Raw genomic sequence first — 21,696 nt, 5'->3', positions numbered from 1 at the left:
TGAGTCAGGATTCCAGATAAAATTCCAAACTCCACCAGAGTTATTTGGAAATAATTGAAGAGATAAACTCCAATGACTTATTCTGCATTCGGTCTTAGATGGTGACATTTCCAGTAAATAATAATCAGCTCAGATGAGGAGTTAAAGCTTCTGGTGAATGGGCTGTCACTTAAACAAACGTCTGCACTTGAACCAAAATAATTTAATTAAGTCCTAGTTTGACAGCAGATATTCAAAGTTATATCAAAAGGAATTATTCATTGGAAGTTCTCTGGAAGCTGGGCGTGTAAATTATTTTGAATTGTTTCAATACAAACAACTCACAGCAGCATGTGGGTTTTCTCTATTAACTCATTTTGTTCTCAAGTAGAGAACATTAAGAGTTATTCAGAGTAGATCTGAAGGAGTTATGGTCATTCTTTCTGCAAATCACTTCTGGTTCTCTCACATTCTTGGTTGGTCGTTTCGTGTAGAAAAATCTGCAGCTTGTTCGTTTTTAAAGTAGTTTTTATTCTGTCCTAAGCCACCTTTCTGTATATTTATATTTTCTTCTTTAATCTTTAATTCCTACAGTGGAATCCCTTCCATGAGACCTGAGTAAAGTTTTGATCAAATTTCATAAAATGTGTAAAGTTTTCCTCGTTCTCCCTTCCATAATATAAAAAAAGAGAGAAAGACTAGTTTTCTCAGAACTGTCAAAGAATTGTTTCAAATGCGTTTTTTTGCAACGACTTCATCCTCCTTTAAACAGAAAAATAAAGTGATTTAAAAACATGGCTGGGACCTCTACGGTTGTCTCGTTCCTCATCTGTTAGGTTGAACTTCTGGTGTTTCCAGAAGACATCTGGAGTGGACAAACTATTTCCCCCCTTTAAGAGGTTCCATCTCATCCTTCAGGCCTGTCAGGCTGCGCCCTTATTAAAGACAGCCCCCTCTCAGCCCACAGCTGTGTGCGTCCAAGTCTGCTTAATTTGCGGATTACTGGAAAGCAGAGGGGATGAGACTACCACAGAACTCTCTCTTGTCGACTCCTTATCATCTGTTGCAGGGGGTTAAAGAGGAAATGCGCTCCCAGCTCCACTACAGACCGCAGGAAATAACAGACGCCAGTTTGTGGGTGAATTTGGCGATGGAGAACCCGAACTTTACGCACGGGTCTGTCTCCACCAACTCGACAGAGATCGCTTTGCCCATCTTTATGTTCGCTGGTGGAGCCATTGGGAATCTGATCGCAATAATCGTCCTTTCAGTGTCGCGACAGCAGAGGAAATCCTCCGCGTTTTACTCGCTGGTGTGCGGTCTGGCGGTGACGGACCTGCTGGGCACCTGCTTGGCGAGCCCGCTCACCATAGCCGATTATTTGGACAAGCAGGTGCTGAGAAACCCGTGCGTGTGCGAGTTTCACTCCTTCGTGTTGCTGTTTTTCGGCTTGACCGGCCTGAGCATCATCTGCACCATGGCCGCAGAGCGCTACCTGGCCATCTGCTGCCCCTACACCTACCAGGGCTGGGGGGTGGACCGCTGTTTCGCGCGGAAGTTCCTTCTCTTCATCTACATCAGCCACATTTTCTTCTGCTGCCTCCCCATGATGGGCATAGCCAGGAGCGAGCTGCAGTGGTCCGAAACCTGGTGCTTCATCGACTGGAGGACCCCCTACACCCTGCTGTACGGCGCCGTGAGCCTGCTGCTCATCCTGGGCACCATCGTGCTGAACCTGGCGGTGTGCGGAGCGCTGCTGCTCATGCGCCGCAGGACCGTGCAGAGGCGCGTGACCACGGCCAGCGTCCGCGAGAGGTGGAGGGCGCTGTCCTCGGCCGCAGAGACGCAGATGATCGCGGTGCTGGTGATGACCTCCGCGGTGGTTCTGGCCTGTTCCGCCCCGTTAGTGGTGAGTAATTGGATAAACACAGCTTCTTGGTTTTCCCACCAGGAACAGACGCGCCAACGGATGACGCACAATGAAGGGATGATTTTTGAATGTTAGGCAAGTGAGCATACATCAATAAAAACATTAAATACGTCAGGAATTACACTTTTTTACCTACTTTGCATCTTCTGATCTAAAATCACATTTGGATTAGATGGTAACTTTAAGCATATGTTGCTTTAAAACCTGTCGATACTGAGAGGTGTTGATGGTGCCTTTCCAGATGTGTAAGCTGCCCATTCCAGAGGCACTAATGCACCCCCATACCATCAGAGAGCCAGGCTTTTGAGCTGTGCGCTGATAAGAGGATGGATGGAGGATTAAAAAGAATTTCAAATTTAGATTGTCTGACCACAGAACAGTTCTCCTCTTTGCCTCAGTCCGTTTGAAATGAGCTTTGGTTCAAAGAATATGGCAGCGTTTCTGGATGGTGTTCACATCTGGCTTCTGTTTTGCCTGATAGAGCTTTAAGCAGCATCTGTGGCACGATGAACTGTGTTTACAAACAATGATTTGTAGAAATGTTCCTGAGCTAATGTCCAGAACAGAACCAGGCCTGTTTTTAATGCAGTGCTGCTTCAGGGCCTGAAGATCACGAGCATCTAGAGATTTCTCCAGTTTCTGAAATCTTTAGATATTATTAAATATAAGTCATGGTATATTTAAAGTTTTACTAAAGTTCCACTGAGGAACATCCTTCTGAAATTGCACATATATATGTGTGCAATTTCTCTGTTTCAACATTTGATATATTTACTATGTTCTACTATATTTACTATGTTTCTTCATTCAGTTAATAACTTGGTTGTTGATAATATTACTGAACATTAGCAATACTGATGATTTTTACCAATAATAAGAACAACAAAATCTTTAGAACAATGATAACTTTTTAAATGTTTAACGAAAGTCAACCATCTGGTTGGAAAACCTTTAAAACATATAAAACAGAACATGTTGCTGGTGCTGTAAAACACCACTGAGCTTACGTGTTAATCTGTTTCAGGTGCGTATTTTTGCCAACCACTTCCAGTATGACCCCAAAGCAGACCTGACTGCCATCCGGGCCGCGTCCATGAACCCCATCCTGGACCCATGGATCTACATCCTCCTCAGGAGGTCCCTCTTCAAACGCTTGCTCAGTCTGTCCAGGAAACGCAGCAGCAGCCGCGTCTCTTCCCCGCCTTCGCCGCAGAGCGATCTGTTGTTCTCTGATATGATGAGGGATGAGCACGTGTTCGCCCAGCTGATGTGCAACGCAAACATCATCACTCAGCTGCCTGCCTCTGTCAAATTCACTCCCTGCGACACAGAGAGCTGCCGGCAGACTTAAAGCTCTGCGGACTGAATGAAATGTTCGCTGCAAACGGCTGCAGGGAAGCAGCTCCTGTGAGGCGGACAGACGGAGACCCACAGCTGAACAGAACCCTCAGTGATGCTGTAAGATTATTTATTAAATGAACGAGGAGGACAGGTCTGATTGTTGCACATGTAGAGATGAGATTATTTAAATCTGATGTTGCTGGAATGTAATAACCACACATGACGGAGGCTTACACTCTTTGTGTTGTTTTGGCATTTGTGCCGCTGGTTTTTGGCAAATTTCATCGGTCATGTCTGAAAATCGCACTTTCGATGCACCAGGTCAGCTGCAGCTCCTGCAGACAGATGTGCAGTTTGTTTATTATGAACACTAACAGTGTTTCCCTGAAACACTCCTTCGGATATAAAGTTTTATTTCTTTTAAAGCCTTCTAGGAGTTTCTACAAATTCACCCAAACATTTTCTATTTTAGCCTCTGAAGAACCTGGACACATGAAATATTTATTTATTTTTCTAACAATTTTTTTATATTAAAGAATACTTGTCTTTAAAAAAACGGACACTCACGTTGTAATGTTTTTCTAAGGTAGAAGCATTTAACTTTTGATTTTATTTCATTTTTTTGCACTAAAAGACTCATATAGAATAAAGAATTTTATGATGCACTGATAAAAAACACGCTGCTGATGCTTGTTTGTATTGAAGATTCATATTTAAAGTAAATCGGAGTGTGCCTCCTGTAGTTCCTGTCTGAGAAACAAACAGCATACCATCTCAAATCTTTGTAGGCATTAAACCGAATTCAACTCATTAGTTTGTGCAGCAGCAGTTCATAAAAATGTAAGTTATGAAATTAGCGCTTTCCTTTCTGAGTACCGTCACGTTTTAAAGGTTTTTAAGCTGCAGGAGGTCTTTAAATATCTCCCAGCTTGTTGCATCTAAACATTCACATCTGCAGAAACACTAAAAACGCTGCGGTGTCAACAGTTCAGGACGAGTCCGGAAAAACTGAGACGGCCATCATCCCTTCCAAAAACATTCAGAGCTCCATCTACAGGAACTTCTGTTCGGTTTGTTTTCAAAATCCACAGCAGAAACTCTGCAGGCGGCTGTTCCTGTCATCACATTTTTAAAGAAAGGAAGAAAAAACACCAAAAAAAAATTTAAAACAACCTTCTGCTGATAAAATAGAGAGGAAAAGTCAAAAAGGGCAAAAAAAGAATGACCAAAAACAGCCTGTTTGGGCTTTTTTCAAAGGCTTTTGGCTCCAAATAAAAAACATCAAACCATGTGGTTCTGAACGGTTTGCACGATCATGTTCTCATATATACATACATATTCACATATCTATATATATATATATATATATATATATATATATGTGTGTGTGTATGTATGTATATATAAAACAAAGTCTGTTTCGAAATCTACATATTTGCAGTTTGAAGATAGTTTTAAGGTCTGTATAATCAGTTCAAAGAATGGCTCAAAGTCTTTATAAGCACTTTAAAGACTATATGAACATAAAATAGAGGTAAAACATCCAAACAATCCTAAATTTGCTTCTCATGACTTTTGCTTTTATTTTGTTTTCACCTGGAGTTCACTGCAAATATTATCTTGAGTCTGTACTCATCTACAGGTGTTCAGGGAGTAGTCTTTTTTTTTACAAAACCCAACAATCAAAAGAGGAAACTCAACATGCTCAGTATCCCATAATGCCTTTATTTCCCCGACATTTAAAAAAATATCTACTAAACCCAAGCAGACAAGACTGAGTGCACAGCTGCACCTGTGCACAACATGGTTTTCTTTTTTTTTGTACCTGGACACCATAAATAAAAATCTATAAACATAGTTTAAGTAAAAAATGTGTTTCAAGAACCATTGAAGACACAAAAATAATAATTTTACAAATTTTACAAACAATTCTTCCCTCTTTACACTCTTCATCATCTTGTGAAAAGCTTTACAGAGTTGACTGGTTTTTCTTCTTCGTTTTAGTTTTTACATTTTCTTCACTGTACAGAGAGACAAAAACTGACACTGAAAAGGAATATTACGGCTCAAGGCCTCCATCCTGCGGCGCACCGGCTTGAAAAGGACTAAAACGTGAAGAATAACAGAACATCTAAACACATCAGCAGAACAGGAGGATAAATCAGTTTATGAGACCATTTTCATTTATTTCAAACGGTGGGAAAGGTTGACACACACTGCTACATCTACAAGGATGACTGCAGATTTAGTTTCATCTGTGAATGATTTATAATTTCAGATATAATCACAGCAGCTGTATTTTTACCTTAAAATCATCTTTTCAAAAAAAAGCATTTAGTCTTTTTAAATGGTGAAAACCTCCCTGGACTTTAACGAAACTATTCCTCCCAGAAAATAACAAAACCGTAGAAGGTTAATGTTAAATAAAATAGTTGTTTCAAAGTCGTCTGCAGTGTTTTTGTTTTCCTGACAGATGAATTCAGATCTGGGAAGATGTGCAGCGATGAGATCAAGCAGTTTGATGAAGCAGCAAAAACACATTTTTATTTTATCCGCTTTTCCTCTCCTCTGAGCACGTTACAGCAATTTAAGGCTCCGAGGGTTTCGCAGCAGAATCCAATGAATAAATTCAAACATAATAAACTCTTAGAAATACAGAGATTTAAACTCATCTTGTGTTGTTTTTTTATGAATATATTTGTGCTGCAAACCCCCCTTTTTTATCAGTTTTGAATAAACTGGAGTTTATGACAGCCTGAAATCAACAAAAACACCTCTATATTTATAAAAAACAGTCTTCTAAATTATTTTTTAGCTGTTGTTGAAGCTTAAAGCTTCCCACAGGTGTTTCAACATGACCGTAAAACGAGCAAATTCCCACCGTTTTACTTTGTTTCCACGCAGAGTAAAATCACTGAGACACTTCTCGGGTCTCAGGTCAATTCTGTTGAATTTAAAAGTGTTTTAAAGCCTCGGCGTTATAATTTAACAACGCTGCACCTTACAGAAAAGGTTCAAACAGTTAAAAAGAAACTCAGAGGCTACAATGTGTGCTGAATACTAAAGAGGGTGAGAATCAGAGGAAGCACGACGAGCAACACAACAAATTCTGCAAGTTTGTTTCCTAAAGTAGTACCTCAAACAGTAAAAATAAAATAATTATCTATTGTATAAACACTACAATCAATAAGGACGGTGAAGATAATACAGTTTTGTCTTTAATTGCACAAATCAAAGCTCTGATTTCATGCACGGCTCATTTCAAATCCAGTCCGTCCGCCGACAGAACAGAGGTCACTTATTAGACGCTCGCCATGAGCGAAACACGTTCTGTTGTTTAAGGATGTGCAAACTTGACACGGGCCTTAGATTCAAAAGAAAAAAAAACTAATCAAAGCAGCTTTAAATCAGGCTTTAAAGAAAATGTTTGAAAATCTAACTCTGCGATCTATAAATACATAAAAAAACAATGACGAAAAGAAAAAAATGCATCATTATAACTAATTTCTTTCAGCCTAAACATGAAAATGAAATATTCAAATTTGACTTGTCTAACAAAGATATCCACACAGATAAGTTGTTGAGACCAAGATGACAGGGACATTATGGAAACTCTAATCAGAAATTCAACTTTTACACGAATATTTTCATAAAACGTAATATAACACCTCAGTTTTATTGGGGGATAAAGAAGAAAAAAGGGACAGCTCTGTAAGAGGTCACTGACCTTTCTGAACAACTCGACCGGTCTCGCTCTTGAGTCGAAGCTGTAAACACTTTGTGTTTTCAAAAAAATCCACCCACGGGGCGCTAAAAACAAAAAAAGAACAAAATTAACCGGCTTCGTCCAGACTCAGCGTCAGGATTCGTTTTCAATTGGACATTTTTCTTCATCAGGCACTTTTTTGTGTTCCACCTGACGACAGTGAGTGTAGATATTAGCTTAAAGAAGTCTAATTAAATCTGCAGCTCCTATCTCTCAACCCAAACAGTCTCTAAAAGCATAAAAACACTCACAAAGGCACTGAACTAACTTTTGCTAATCAGAACAAAGCTAAAAAAACTGAAGTTGATGGAAACTTCAATGTTTGATTTGCAAACTTAAGAGCTGAAGACATTAATTCTTTATTTATGGTGCAAACAATCAAAGTTACACCGGTATGAAATAAAAAAATACGTTTCTAATTTCCTGTACTTCAGTCGGTTGATGCTTCAGCCTGAATAAACTGAACTCGATGACAGCAAACAAGGATTAAAAACACGACTGAACGATACGCCCCTCAGCTCAAAAATCACAAAACAAACATCAGCTTCTTTCTTTAAGTCGTTCCTAAACGCGTGTTTATGTGCAATCCGTCGAAGACGCTGAACAAAGAACACCCTGATTACAAAGATTCATAAAAATCTGATCAGGAAATGACAACTTGTGAGCGTTAAACTGCAAACGGCACCTGGTTCAAGAGCGATGCTTTTGCCAGAAGCACCCAAAGGACCGCGAGAGAAAAGCAACATTTTTGGAAGACGGGATTAAAGCTGGGCAACTAAAACGCTGCGCGTATGTGTCGCTGCCGCAGAGAACGAAAACTCCTTCCCTAAACTTGTAGAGCAACACATGGTTTTCTGCAGTAATTAGATCCTAACGGCAGGCAGAGCTCATGTGAAATAACACAAAATAACCAGCATGATGAATATGCCTTTAATCTTAAAACACGACTGTGAATCAAAGCTCTTATTAATTTTTTTGATATAAATAAAGCCCCTGAATCTGGCTCGAGCTGAAAGATTTATTTACTGAAGCCGATTTGCTTCTTCTCACAACAAAACGAGTGCCTCATGAAGAAAAATGATCATCCCAAACATAAAAACGCCAAAAAGATTACAGTTTTAGTTTGTTACAAATGTGACAAGAAAGACTTCTGGTATTATTAAATTGGTAAAGATGATTTCTTTAAAAAAAAAAAAGACAAACTTAAACTATTCCAAGCAATCAAACAAAACAACCTTCTCTGGATAACAAAGTTTAATCTAACTGGAAGTGGCTGATGGCTTTCCTTCGAGTCACTGAAAACAAAACATGAAACAGCGGGGCCGTCAAAATGTGAGGTTTAGAAGATGAGGAGCATCTCTGGCCCTTTCACAGCCTGCTCATCTCATCTGACCAACAGGACTTGCCTTCAGTCTCAAGTATAAAGCGCACGCGACCCAGTTAGAGGTCCGAGCCCTCCGTTAGACCACATACTGCTGGTTGCTGGTGTGGTTTGTCGTGTAGGCCTGCCGGCTGTACTGGAAGTGGTCGGTCAGCACGTGGTTCCACCCGTGCTGCTGGTCTGGGCCGTGGGAGAAAGGCACCGACCCGTTGGAATGGGTCTTCTCCAGCATCGGGTTGTCGAAGGACATCAGGTCCTGCTTGCTGCTCGGCAGCAGCTTCTTCTCCCTGTTGGCGTCGTACTTGGCCTGACGGCAGAGAAGGAAGGAATGCACATCACCCGCTGCCTTGCATGGCGAAGTTTTAAACAAAGATCTCTGTGCATGTTCGGGGATGACTCTCAGCTACTACCAAACCAGATTTGAACTTAATATCTGTAAAATGGACTGTGTTACGGCCATGTTTGTGTTTGCCAAGGCTGATTAGCTTTCATGCCATCAAAAGTTAATCTGAAGCTACAGGGGTTAATGTCAATAAAATCTGACAGAATGAGAATAAATGTTATTCATCAAGACTTTTAACAGCATCCAAGATAAAGAAGATACAGTATTATTCAGCTTGGATTACTTTATTTGAATTAAACACGATTTTGCTAGACTCCGGTTGTCTTAAAGAGAAATGTGGTCGTATTAACTGGCTTCAAAGTACCAGAACCTCTCAGACAGTCCTGGATGTCTTCTGTCATTTTTATGTTGACTTTAAAAATTAATAAAAAGTGTTTACTGCATAAAAATAAGAGGTGAAGACATTGTATTTGTGTTAAACGACCTGCAGGATTTCAAAAATCATTGACAGAATTTCTAATCCGTGTCTTAACGATTTAAATTATTTGGATATACAAACACAGAAGTAGTGCAAAAGAGAAAACTAACAGTATTTATTTAACAAAGTCTTCTTTGTTCAAGTTTTGAACCTGGAGCTTTACTGAGTTAAGAATATTTAAATACTTAAGAGTTGATAGAATTTACATTTGAGCTGACTAAAGCAAATTCTTAGATTTGCATTAACACATTTATGTGTTTTAATCTGCTTTCAGGCCAAAATCTGAATAGTAGATATATTTATTTAACCTAATGCCTTTTTAAATAATTTATTTCAGCTGAGTGGTCACTAACACATCCTTCTTTAATGTGACAAACTAATGGTTAATTTTATTACAAGCTCTCGATTTCTCTCCATCTCCTTCAGTAGCCGAGGTGACTCACCTTGTTGTAAAGGAAGACCCCGACGATGGCGGTCATCATGCCCAGGACGTTAGTCATGGTGACGGGGTTGCGCAGCATGAACAACGATATGCTGATGACCATGATCCTCTTGGTGGCGTTGGCGACGGCGTAGCTGAGCGGGCTGACGAGGTTGAGAATACTGAAGGCGATGACGTTCTGCGCAAAATTGCAGAAGCCGCTGATGAGGAGGAGGAAAAAGGTACCCGTCCATCCCGAAACGTCTGACTGAAATAGAGGTGTTGGATACAGATCATGATTAGGAACCACGTCAGGTGAGCGCCATGTGCGCCGGCGGCAGCTGCTACAACTGTGATCAGACATCATTACACACCAGGTCTCCGTTCACAAGAAACACGGAGAGATCCACCAGAACCCAGGTGGGCAGCATGAAAATCACAGCATTAAAGCCCAGGATGTTGAGAAGCCTCAGGTGGTGCACACTCGTGTCACGCAACATCTTTAAAAAGAAAAAAACTTGTGTTAATAGTTGTCACAGAGAATTCACCGGAAAGAAGAGTTAATGACGTGCAAACCCACGGCGCGCAGATAGTTCACCTTTTTGGAAAAGATGTTCTGCAGGGAGAAGCAGAGCGTGGCAGCGAGAGCGCTGATTAACCCCGAAACATCAAAGGAAAGCTCGGTGACGGTGGCCAGCAGCACTCCTCCAATGATGGGGATGAGCGATACGTACACCTGCAGCGAGAGAGAAGGCAGAGTTAGGAGAAACAAATACAAACCTCTTTAATAATCTGGTTTGATTTCTCTTTGAAACCAAAAAAAATACTAATAGCATAACATGCAATCCTGAATGAAGTGGACAAAACTTAATATCTGCAGAAATCTTTACAGATTACAAATACACGCAGCTATAAATGAGGAGATTTGGAAGATGAGGAGGAAATGCGGAAAATTTGCCTTTAGTCTACGTCCACGTGGGACAGCACCTCCTGAGCTGAAACCATCTTCTACAGATTTCATTTTTCTTTGCACTTTCTAAGGCTGGATTGTGAGAAACGACCTGCAGTTTTTGTGAGTTCCCGTCCTGTGAGACAGAGGAAACATGGCACCAAAAACCTGCTCTCCCTAAGCTTTAATGTGCAGCTTAGTTGTTTTACATCAATGAAAATTACAGAAACCTAAAAAACAAAACACAAACTAAATATTACGCACATAGCTGTTAACCCACCTGCACTGGTTGAGACATTTTAAAATCGCTCTTTTAATTAGCTGACTGGTGATTAAACAGGTTTTGTGCAAGAAAGCAGGAACTTTGAGTCGGAAAGTTTAAGTTTGTCGAAACAAACATGTAACAAAATGAAATAAAAACCCAAATATATATGTTGTTCTGCAACATGTACACTCAAAGCTTTACAGTAGGAGAAATAAGTTTAAAAATTGACGATTTTTAGCACTTAAAAGGAAAATTTCACAAATGTTTTTTAGGATGGTTCTCTGCGCTGTTAAACTGGGAGGGTTGTCCTATACATCCTGTATATGAGACCAGGGGAAAAAGAGAAAGTAGTACAGGTGAGTCAATAAAACCTGATCAGAGTTATGTTTGTGCTTATTTAGTAAATTGCTTCATGCAGTTTAATGTTCCCAACTACAGGAACAGGATATTCTCACACAGTAAAAACCATCCCTCTGCCTGCGGACCCATCCCGTCTGAACACTGAACTGGAAAGTAAACATTACACAAAGATGTCAGACTCACAAGCATCCTTAACACGTTTAGCAAACACCCACTGTGAAATGTCCCTTTGACTCAAAAAACCCCTGAAAATTCAGCTGCATTTCAGAGGAGACATCACAGATTTAAATACTTAGTCTTTAATAATAAATGAACACAGATACTGAGACCAAGTCAGGTTTCGCTTCACGTGCTGTAATCAGACGTTTATTGTTAAATGAAAAAAGGCCAGCATATAAGAGGTAAAATGCCTGTTAGTTTTATTCTTTGGGTGAAAGATGACAGAAACTTGAGCTGCAGCCGTTTGAATTTTATTTGTAGAGCAGAGAACGGGAGAAAAGATCAATGTTTGCTCAGATCCGTAAAAAAAAAAAAAAGAAGTGTGTGAAATGTAAATAAAAGAAACTGCAAACTGTTTAAGCCAGAAATGTTGAAACGATTTAATAAAAAATAAAAAAACAACCCTCAGACACGTTTACAAATGCGCCTCATCACTTTAACTTTCCCCCATTTTTGTTTGTTTCCCTCTCTGACCTTCCCTTCACGCACAACGCCTTGTCAGCGTCAGCGGCGGCCGTAATGAGACGCAGTCCAGGCGCCGCCGCTGCTGCGTCCCAGAGCGGGCTCGTTTGTTTTATGTGTTGAACCAACTTACCTTCGTGGTTTGCTTCTCCTTCATGATAACTCTTGATAACAGTACCACCCATATCGGCATCGTGGCTTTGACTGTGAAGGAGACAGACGCAAAAAGGGGAGCGACGTCAGTTTTCAAACAGCAGAAACAAACAGTGACAGACAATAAAAGGTGACGTTCGAGCTAAAAAAAATGCTTCCGTCAAGCTCAGGGATTCACACGACCCCACTGTGCTGCGCCGTTTAAATGCCGGCAGAGGTCAGTTTTTATCTGAAACTCACCTTGTTTGTGCACAAAAAGGGCTATTTTTGTCTTTTAAAACAGGTTCATTTAGCTCTTTTAATATTTAAACTCATTAAAATATATAGAAACATTTTGTGTCCTTTTACACCTGGACAGGAACTAGACTGAAAACGGAGTCTTCAGATTTTTAACAGAGCTTCAGAGAGTCCCGGAAACTGCTGTTCAAGGTCGCTTTGATTTAAAAAAAAAAAAAAATTTTTTAATTCTCCCGCTCCATTGAAGCATGACGAAAGAAATGCTGGGTGATGACAGCACAAAAGAGACTAAACCTGTACTGATGGAGCTCATCTGGTTAATAAGAGCTACGTGGAAAAACCAGTTCAATGAGTTGGGCTGAAATCCATGTCTAAATATGTCAACGTGGCAGAAACCTTAAGAGATATTCATTTAGCATCACCGTTCAGACGAAAGTTTTCAAACATGACATTAAAAACCGTTCTGACTCATTCCTAAAACAGGCTATTTTGTGTAACTCGTCTTATGAAATATTTGGACTGTAAAACTGCGAAAGGAGTATCGCTGACGTCACTTCTTTACTGAACCACCCAACTTTAAATCCTTACAATGAGAACAGCGGCTAAAAGCATGAACAAAACATGTCAGCTATGTGGCGATGAAGGTGACAGATACGGGATATTTCAGCCACGCCGGGCTTCAAGGACAACATAGTTCTTAAACCTTGTTGCATCAGAAAGAGAAATTAATAACAGCGATCATTTTAGTAAATTCAGTTTAGTTCTCATCGCAACACTGCAGAGGCAGATATATTATCTAAAAGTTACGATGGGGTTCTTCAAAGCAGATATCCACAGTTCAGTTCTCCCTTGTCACAATAAACATTCAGGCGATCCAGAATGACATTTGTTTTATCGACACTAAGCCTTTTAGATATCTCAAAAGGTCTTTCCTCCAAGGACAACTGATGTCGCTTCTCCAATTCATGTGTGCTGAGCATTCAGTTCCAGATACCCAGAACGTTCTTCTTATCTAGAACGGGCATATCTGAAAAATAAATATCACTTTTAAGAGAAACTCATACGACTCTTGATGGAGAAAACAAAATTTTACCCAACTTTTTTCTAAAGCAGATACACTGAAATGTAATTTTTACATTTAGGATTGTATTTTGGTATTCTAAAAGATGACTTAAACTGGTTAGGATGTTCAGGAAGAACTCAGGAGCCACCAAGACCCGAAACTACCATGAAGTGGAAACCTCTGTAACACCAACGTCACTGCCCACAGCGAAGTGAGTTTTAGACTCCCAAGGCTTTCAAACCTAAAAACACTGCACCAACTGTCAAGCATGGTGGTGGCTGCATCATGCTGTGAGGATGTTTTGCTGCCAGAGGTCCACAAACTGGACAAAGTAAGGGATCAGCATGATTATCTCCCAATTTTTACACTTCACTTCAAATCAACAACTTAAATGGTTACCACTTGAACACAATTGAGTGTCCCAATATGATAATAACCTTAAATGTACAAAAACTAGTTTCTGAATGGATAAAGCAGGCTGACATCAAGCTTTAGGAATGGCCCTCCCAAAGCCCTAATCTCAACCCTACTCAAGATCTGTAAACTATGCTTAAAAGCAAAATTCTTCCCAGGAAACCAGACAGTTCAAATGGGCTCTAAAGTGGTCAAATATTCAGCCAGAATTATGATAAAAAAAGCTCATAGATGGCTACAAAAAGCATGTGGTCAGCCCACAATGTGCTGAGCGACATTTCACCAAGTATTATTGGGTGATGTATGCACAGATTTGAAAATATACAATAATTTCAAACTTGTTTCTAAAAAGAAAAATCGTTGAAGTTGTATATTCATTCCACCCTGGAGGGGGAAAAAACCCAATAACAAATTATTACTAGCCCTAAATTAATATGACATTTATGCCCATGTAAAGTTCTTACTTCAACTATAAAGAGTGTGTTTTGATTATATGTTACAACGGCCTGCCATAGAGCCACTGTACAGACCGGATTCGGTGATGGAGCTTTAATTTAGTTGGCTAGCAAGCTAACAGCTGCTAGTTGGTACCCTAACGCTAACCAAATTAAAGTGAAATAAAATGAAATAAAGGTTCAATATAAAATTATTGACGCCTGCCTACTTTACAGGACACCCCGTCTCTGAAGCTTTAAATATCCGTGTCGTTTAGTTGCCTAGCGTTAGCCGCGATGCTAACATCAGCTGACGGTACGAGACGCAAGTTGCCCCGGCTGGCCGCGCATTTACACCCAGAATTACCACAAAACACCTGCACTCACCTGTGTGCGCGTACGAAACGGGCACTTTCCATATGCTGAAGTGAGCTGACACGGATGCGAAGTATTTCCCAAAAGCCAAAGGCAGGATATACCACCGGTAGTACCTGCTCGGCAGTTCTGTTTTGGGGACTCCCCATGCCCGCAGCAGCGGCGGGAGGAAGACGACGACTGAGATGATGTGGAACAGCGAGACCGTGACCGGGTACGGGAATCCATTGAGGATGATTTTGTTGACAACGTTGCCCCCCGAGCTCACCGTGTACCAAAACACACACAGGACAAATATTCGGATCCCTTCCCTGACCGGGGTCCGCTCCACCGCAGCCATCTTCCAGAGCGGAGTGACGAGTCACCCGGTGGAACGCCGGGTTGTACCGGGGGAGGGCGCAGGCTGCCTGGGTGTTGTATCAAAAAAGGTATCCCCGCCATGTGAAGCGCATTTAAATATATTTTTTGAGAATTTTAAAAGTAATCATAAGAAAATAATTATGTGCGAACATTTACGACGGCTTTGTAGCATGCTAGGCTGCCGGTCTTGTGCGAAATTCTGTTTATTTGCAGGTAAATTAATTTGTTTCCATTTTATGTAGTGGGAACAGATTATTTCAGGCAGCTGAAATATTTTGTTTCCCCCTCCTAACTTCAGCAAATAAAGAGCAAATGTTATCAAAATCACAGGATTTATTGTTGATGATGAAAGGATTAAACACAGTTAAAGACTTGCAGGTAAATTATTTTTGTTTCCATTTTATGTAGTGGGAACAGATTATTTCAGGCAGCTGAAATATTTTGTTTCCCCCTCCTAACTTCAGCAAATAAAGAGCAAATGTTATCAAAATCACAGGATTTATTGTTGATGATGAAAGGATTAAACACAGTTAAAGACTTGCAGGTAAATTATTTTTGTTTCCATTTTATGTAGTGGGAACAGATTATTTCAGGCAGCTGAAATATTTTGTTTCCCCCTCCTAACTTCAGCAAATAAAGAGCAAATGTTATCAAAATCACAGGATTTANGTAAAAGACTTGCAGGTAAATTAATTTGTTTCCATTTTATGTAGGGGGAACAGATTATTTCAAGCAGCTGAAATATTCATTCTCTTCTCTCCTCCCCCCATAACTTTGGCAAATAAAAAGCAACTGTTTCCAAATTCTCAAACATTATGTGTGATAGCATACTAGACATTTCCTTAATCCAGTAATCTGTCATATTTTACATTAGAACAGGATTTGCCAAAAAGTCTACACTCTGATCTTTTCAGGAAGTCTTTATTTTTGTGCCCTGCTATCAGCTAACTTCGCTCCTCTTGTATCAGAAATGAAAAATTATAAATGCACACTACGTGTTGGGAACCTGTGTTTGTTGGCTGACTTTTTGTCAGGCTTAAGAGACAAAAGTTTAAAAAAGATTGATTCTCTTCGCGTTTAAAATAACACAAAACAGCGTAAAAAGACCTCCACACAAGACCTCGTTTATTTATTTATTTATTTATTTATTTATTTTGATAGCTGCCGATTAAATTGAAGGTTACAACATTGACATGATTATATGAGTAGTTTTTACCGAGAAATCGATCAGAAGCGCCGTGAAAATGGTCAGATCCGCCGCATCCACATCTCTGGCTGCAATGCGCGCTCCCGACACAGGGGGAACAGATTTTCACAAGACCGGGATACGCGGCTCGTGATTTCTGTGACTGGGAGTGCTTTTTTCGGCAGAACACCGGCAGAAAACTAATAAATGACGCTCACAGCTTCCGGTCAGAACTTTAAAAATAAGAGGTTCCTGTAAACGGCCCAGAAAAATAAATAAATAAAAACAAAAAACTACAGAAAGGGGACGTTTATCCAAATACTTGAAAAAGACAATCACAATTAATATTTAATAACACATTTCCACTTAAAGAATTATGTAGTGAATATGATTTATTTTATATTTAACTGAACACAAAAGGCTGTATACGTTCAGAGATAAGTTTCTATAAGCAACTTATATATAAAAATGCATCGGCTGCTCCTGTGGGAGCCGATGAGTCGACGTGGTCAGGAATTTGAACCTTTTACAAAACTTTCTTTCAGTCATCATAACCAGGACGGCAGCCCCGCTAAATGTGGAAACCTCGCAAAAAAACACTGGTTAAAGGGAACCTTCGTGATGTAAATCCGCTCCACTTTCATATTTTTGCTGCTATTGTCGACTGACAGCTTTAATTTATTAGTTGACTTTGTAATAATGCTGCGTTCAGGTACTCCCGTAACTCCCTCAATCATCCCGCCTTGTACTGTTCTCCAACACTGCACACATACTTATATAAATTAGGAACTACTTATTCGATTTTGCCTAACTATTATTTAAAAAGTAAAATAAAAATGTCTTCTTTAATACTATAAGTGCCAATGACTTATATGGATAAGTGCCGTTTCTGGCGTTGAATAGTTCAAATTTACGATTCCTCACAGCAACACTTGAAGGCAACAGTCCGTTTCATCAAACGTTGATATATCGATTGAAAAAAATAGGACAAGTTTTCAATTTCTTTCTTTATTTTTAATATAATTACATAACATTAAATCATTTACATCAAATTTACAGTGTAAAGGCAGCTTTTGGTGCAATTAACCATGAGGAAAAGTTCATCTGTGCCATCTAAAACAGAGAAAATCAAAAGCATAAAGATGCCAAAATATATCAAAAATAAATTAGTATTTACTTAATTATAGCTTGCCCATTAAAGCTTGTATTGGTTTTACAAAGCAAATCAGGTATTTCTGTCCTATATTCTACATGTCAGTACTACTCTAAAGCTATAAAACATAAAAACAAGTTTAATTTTGCTTGCCTAACAGTGTTTACAAGATTCTTGCACAGTATTTGTTGCTGTACTGAAATGACATGTAAATATTTTTATCCAAATGTAATGACACTATTAAAAAACATTCTCTAAAATTAGATATTTGAGAACAAAACATTGACGACTATGATCAAGTATTGCATGTCCAAGTCAAATAGCTGAAATGTCAAGTCAGTTTTTAAGAGTTCAGATTGTTAGTCACAAGTTCTTCTTATTCATCGAGAAAGGAAGAAGAAGACAGATAAGTAAATCTCCACAGATGGTTTGATCAAACCATATGTGATGCCAAAACGATCCCATTTCTTCCAACGTTCGTGATCCCTCCAGCGCTGACCAAAAAAGGCACATCTCTCCTTCACTGTGGTGAGGACTCTGACTGCTCACTGCCGCCGGCGTTCATCTGAATCAAACCAATCAGAGAGGAGATGGTGCCCAGCAAGCCCACCAGCCAGCTGGGGAACCGTCCCGCCCAAAGGAAGCCGGGCGGCATCCAGTGAACGGCGTTGCTGAGGTCAGCCGTGCTGCTGAGGATGGAAAGCAGCTCCCCTCGCATCTGCCTGCAGAGCTGAGAGCGCCTACAGGGGAAATATATATATATAAGTCTGAAAGACTCAAACTCTCTGAATCTTTTTGCTAAACAATAGACAAATTGTAATTGAACTGCACTTATAAAAACTAGTTAACTCCTGTCTTATTCTTGCACTTTGTAATGATGATCCAAACAGAACAAACTCAGATTATGCTGTCCGCTGTTTGAGTTACTTTAAATTGAAGGAATATATTTAGATACAAACTAAACACCTTCTGTCTCCTCCGTCCCGCTCGTATTTCTTCAACTTCCTCTTCAGCAGCACCAGAATTCGAAGTGATCTGCAGAAAATAAAACAAACAAACAGAAATAAAACTACTTTTTAACTCAAAGTAAAGGCGTTTGTTGAATGGTTCATGCTCAAGTGAACAAAACACTTCAGATGTTTCTGAATCTAGCTTTTAAATATATTTTCCTTTTTATATAAAGTAATTAAACTAGTTTTCCTTGAAGGAGTGCATCGCTCCCTTCGTATTGGACGCCAGTTTCAAACAGATCTTGCGTGATCTGTTAGCATTTGCGGATGACTTTCGACGACTACACCGGGTTTTAGCTGAACATCTGTAAAACTGACTGAGTCATAGCCACGTTTGTGTTTGCTAAAGTCACTTAGTGAAGGCGGCCATCTTGAGTCCAAAAGTTAGCCAGCTGTTGATGTTCATGTAGTCTTTCAGGGAAGAAACAAAACCACACATCAGCACTATAATCAATGTTCATGTTTTTTTTTGTCAGCAGGGAAGGTTAAAGACTTTAAGACTGATGTCTTAAAATTTTGTCTTTCCTGTAAATCTAAAGCTAATTTTAGGTGTTTAAATGTTCTGTTGCCACAAACAGCAATGTTAGATTGGACATTCTTCCTGAAAAAATGAACACCCGAGTACAATATTTTTATTTCCTGACCTAATTTCTCTTGCAGACTTTCTGTTTTAGGTCTTATCTACGTAGAAATCTGTAAAAATTTGAATGTTTTAAAGACTTTCAAGCACGTCTGTCATCATTTTCTATCAGTGCATATGCCAGCAGACACAGATGTTAATGAACGCTACGGACAAAAGCGGCAGCTTTAGTGGAGTTTAATTGAAATGTAAACGCCACATCAGTGATAGGAAGCACTTTTATGTACATTTGAACTGTCAGTCAGCTGTTCTGACTCGACGTCTGAGGACACGTGCTCACACCTGAGGATCCCCAGCAGCAGCGAGGTTCCCCACAGCACCGTGCTGAACAGCCACCACTTATCAGACCTCGCCTTGATGAGCTCAGCGTCAGCGGCCCAGGCGACGTGTTCGCACGGGTAGTAGAGCTGGTCAGCCACATTCGTCAGCACCGATATCCAGCGAACGCCTGCGTCCTCCTCCTGAAACACTGAAAGTTAAAGCTGGACATTTCTGGACAACAAACAAGCCGATGTGTTCATCAAAGCTTTAAATCGTTTTTGTGACAAACTATCTCATTAGAGCAATCTAATCCATGTGAAGTGAATGTCTGACGCACCGAAGCCCCAAAGCCGTAGCTGTGGGAGTACGCCAGCATAGAGAGGTCATCGAACAGCCTCAGCACCGTCCTGCAGTGGCTGAGCTGAGCAGAAAACAGCAGTAAACTCTTCCCAAGTCGCTGGGAGGAAACGTCCGCTTCTGCCTTCTGGGTAAGAACTCCTCCAACAAGCTGAGAACCATAACAGACCGTCCTGATCTACACAGACAAACACACAAACAAAAACAGCATCACATATGAAAATGTCACATTAAGCAAACTTTAACTTCTTCAGTCATGGGGAAAAGCAAGTCCACCCTCTTTCAGGTGGAGGACGATCGCATATCAGGACATTAAAATGACTTTTACCAGGTCTGTGACGGGACCTTAGCAGAGCTGTGCAGGAACAAATATCTGCAAACCCCAAATGAACTGAAGCAACGTTGTAAAGAAGAGTGGGCCAAAATTCCTCTAGAACCATGTGAGAAACTGATAAAATCATACAGAAAACAACTACATACACAGCTTTTAACACTTTGGCTTTTTTCTTTTTGTATAAAAACATTAATTAAACATTAATTGCGTCACGCATGCGTGCAACTGAGTGGCGATGATCTACAACAACAATATTTTAGCAGTCAGTAATTGTGTAATAATTAAAAAGATAATAAGACAAAGTTTCAAAGTTTGCCCCTAATTCTGATTAGAGCAAACAATTAATTCTTAAACTAGGTTTACACGAGCTTTTTATTGATCTATATGTGGAACAGAACATAAAACCAGCCTCAGTGGGTGTTTTTTTTCACAGCCCTGATGAGACTCACAGCTTTATCTCTGCCTCTGTAGGACTCCAGCAGTTGGACCAGACTCTCCATACTCTGCTGCATGTTGGATTACACATTCAGAGCTCAGCTGAAATAAAGATAAAATAAACAAATAATCAAAGGGCGATGATTTCTGCAACTGTGCGGTCCTAATTCCACCAGCGCTCAGCTGGACTTTGAAACAGGAAGCTTAACTCAAAACAGACAAGAGCAGATGAGCCCAGAGCCAGAGGGTCAGGGTTGCCAGGTAGGAAATGACGAAACATTGCACTTAACTATTTTGACCAAAACTGTCTTAATGAGGGTGCACCTTTTACAGCAGGGGTATGCAACCCTGGTCCTGGAGGGCCACTATCCTGCACGTTTTCCTTGTTTCTCTGCTCCAACACACCTGATTCAGAGGTTAAATCACCTCTTCATGTTCTGCAGAAGCCTGTTAATCACCCATTGATTCAAATCAGGTGTGTTGGAGCAGAGAAACAAGGAAAACGTGCAGGATGGTGGCCCTCGAAGTCCAGGACTGGACATCCCTGTTTTACAGTGTGGGGTGGGGTGCATGCAGGCCGTTTACACAAAGCTGTAAACATTTGTGTTGCAGTTCAGCTGTTCGTTTACACGACAACAGCGACATGACACTGAACCTTTCTGACCCCAGGTCTCAGGCCCTGTTTACACGAGAACGATCTCTGGAAACCTGAGTGTTTCAACAAGAAAAACAACAAAAAACCAAAAACGAATTTACATGGTTACGGCTGTGGACACTGAATCTGCTGTAGTTGCCGTGCCAGAAAGGGTTGCCAGGTAAGAAATGACAAACTGGCACTATCATTTGCAATGTGTGGACTCACACAGACGGCTGCAGTCAGTAGATGAGCTGCACGAGCGGATCAACAACAGTAAAGGCGGATAGCAGAGTGCTGTTTATGTTATTCACCTTTTGTCAACATGTAGCAGCAACCCAACCTCACTGTTGGCTCAAACAAACATCTATGTTTCACCATTTTGGATTCAACTGTTTACATGCCCCAGACTGTTGCTAGATATATGATAATTACTGTTTTCATAAGTTTTAAGCTCAGGTCAGGTTTGCCAATCTCAACTAATCCTACAGCCCAAGGTCAGAGGTCACAGAGGTGCAGGACTTCAAGGATTTAGGGTCGACTGTCCAGGAAAGCAGGGAGTGTGGTAAAGAGGTGAGGAAGAGAGTCCAGGCAGGATGGAGAAAAGTTTCAGGAGTACAGGTGCTGGTCATAAAATTAGAATATCATGAAAAAGTAGATTGATTTCAGTAATTCCATTTAAAAAGTGAAACTTGTATATTATATTCATACATTACATACAAACTCATATATTTCAAATGTTTATTTCGTTTAATT

At 40.2% G+C, this 21,696-nt stretch overlaps 3 protein-coding genes across 5 annotated transcripts; 1 reads left to right on the top strand and 2 right to left on the bottom strand.

Moving 5' to 3' along the window:
* The first annotated feature begins 720 nt into the window (after window positions 1-720).
* LOC108234290 (prostaglandin E2 receptor EP4 subtype-like) lies at window positions 721-4,362 on the top strand. The gene is made up of 2 exons (XM_017413351.3): window positions 721-1,888; window positions 2,934-4,362. The coding sequence occupies exons 1-2, from the start codon at window positions 998-1,000 to the stop codon at window positions 3,258-3,260; spliced, it is 1,218 nt and encodes a 405-aa protein (XP_017268840.1). The 5' UTR covers window positions 721-997; the 3' UTR covers window positions 3,261-4,362.
* A 592-nt stretch (window positions 4,363-4,954) lies between these two features.
* slc35e1 (solute carrier family 35 member E1) lies at window positions 4,955-14,947 on the bottom strand. Of its 3 annotated transcripts, none has more exons than XR_003039039.2 (7): window positions 14,583-14,947; window positions 12,028-12,098; window positions 10,238-10,375; window positions 10,014-10,139; window positions 9,662-9,907; window positions 6,978-8,704; window positions 4,955-6,614 (listed from the first exon to the last, which is right to left on the bottom strand). XR_003039039.2 is itself a non-coding variant. In XM_017413296.3 (6 exons), exons 1-6 carry the CDS (start codon window positions 14,908-14,910, stop codon window positions 8,477-8,479), a joined length of 1,137 nt encoding a protein of 378 aa, XP_017268785.1. In that variant the 5' UTR covers window positions 14,911-14,947; the 3' UTR covers window positions 4,955-8,476. The 3 variants fall into 3 exon arrangements, 1 of the variants encoding a protein (XP_017268785.1); XR_003039038.2 differs by having other exon boundaries at window positions 4,955-7,060; window positions 8,423-8,704; XM_017413296.3 differs by having other exon boundaries at window positions 4,955-8,704.
* A 2,214-nt stretch (window positions 14,948-17,161) lies between these two features.
* Window positions 17,162-20,493, bottom strand: pex11g (peroxisomal biogenesis factor 11 gamma). Its single transcript, XM_017413396.3, has 5 exons — window positions 20,321-20,493; window positions 19,518-19,715; window positions 19,202-19,380; window positions 18,236-18,304; window positions 17,162-18,009 (listed from the first exon to the last, which is right to left on the bottom strand). Exons 1-5 carry the CDS (start codon window positions 20,381-20,383, stop codon window positions 17,790-17,792), a joined length of 729 nt encoding a protein of 242 aa, XP_017268885.1. The 5' UTR covers window positions 20,384-20,493; the 3' UTR covers window positions 17,162-17,789.
* Window positions 20,494-21,696: the final 1,203 nt, after the last annotated feature.

Source organism: Kryptolebias marmoratus, linkage group LG24 (assembly GCF_001649575.2).
Source record: "Kryptolebias marmoratus isolate JLee-2015 linkage group LG24, ASM164957v2, whole genome shotgun sequence".
Lineage (NCBI taxonomy): Eukaryota > Metazoa > Chordata > Actinopteri > Cyprinodontiformes > Rivulidae > Kryptolebias > Kryptolebias marmoratus.
The sequence above is the reverse complement of the archived record's forward strand: the minus strand, read 5'-3'. Positions and strand labels throughout refer to the sequence as shown.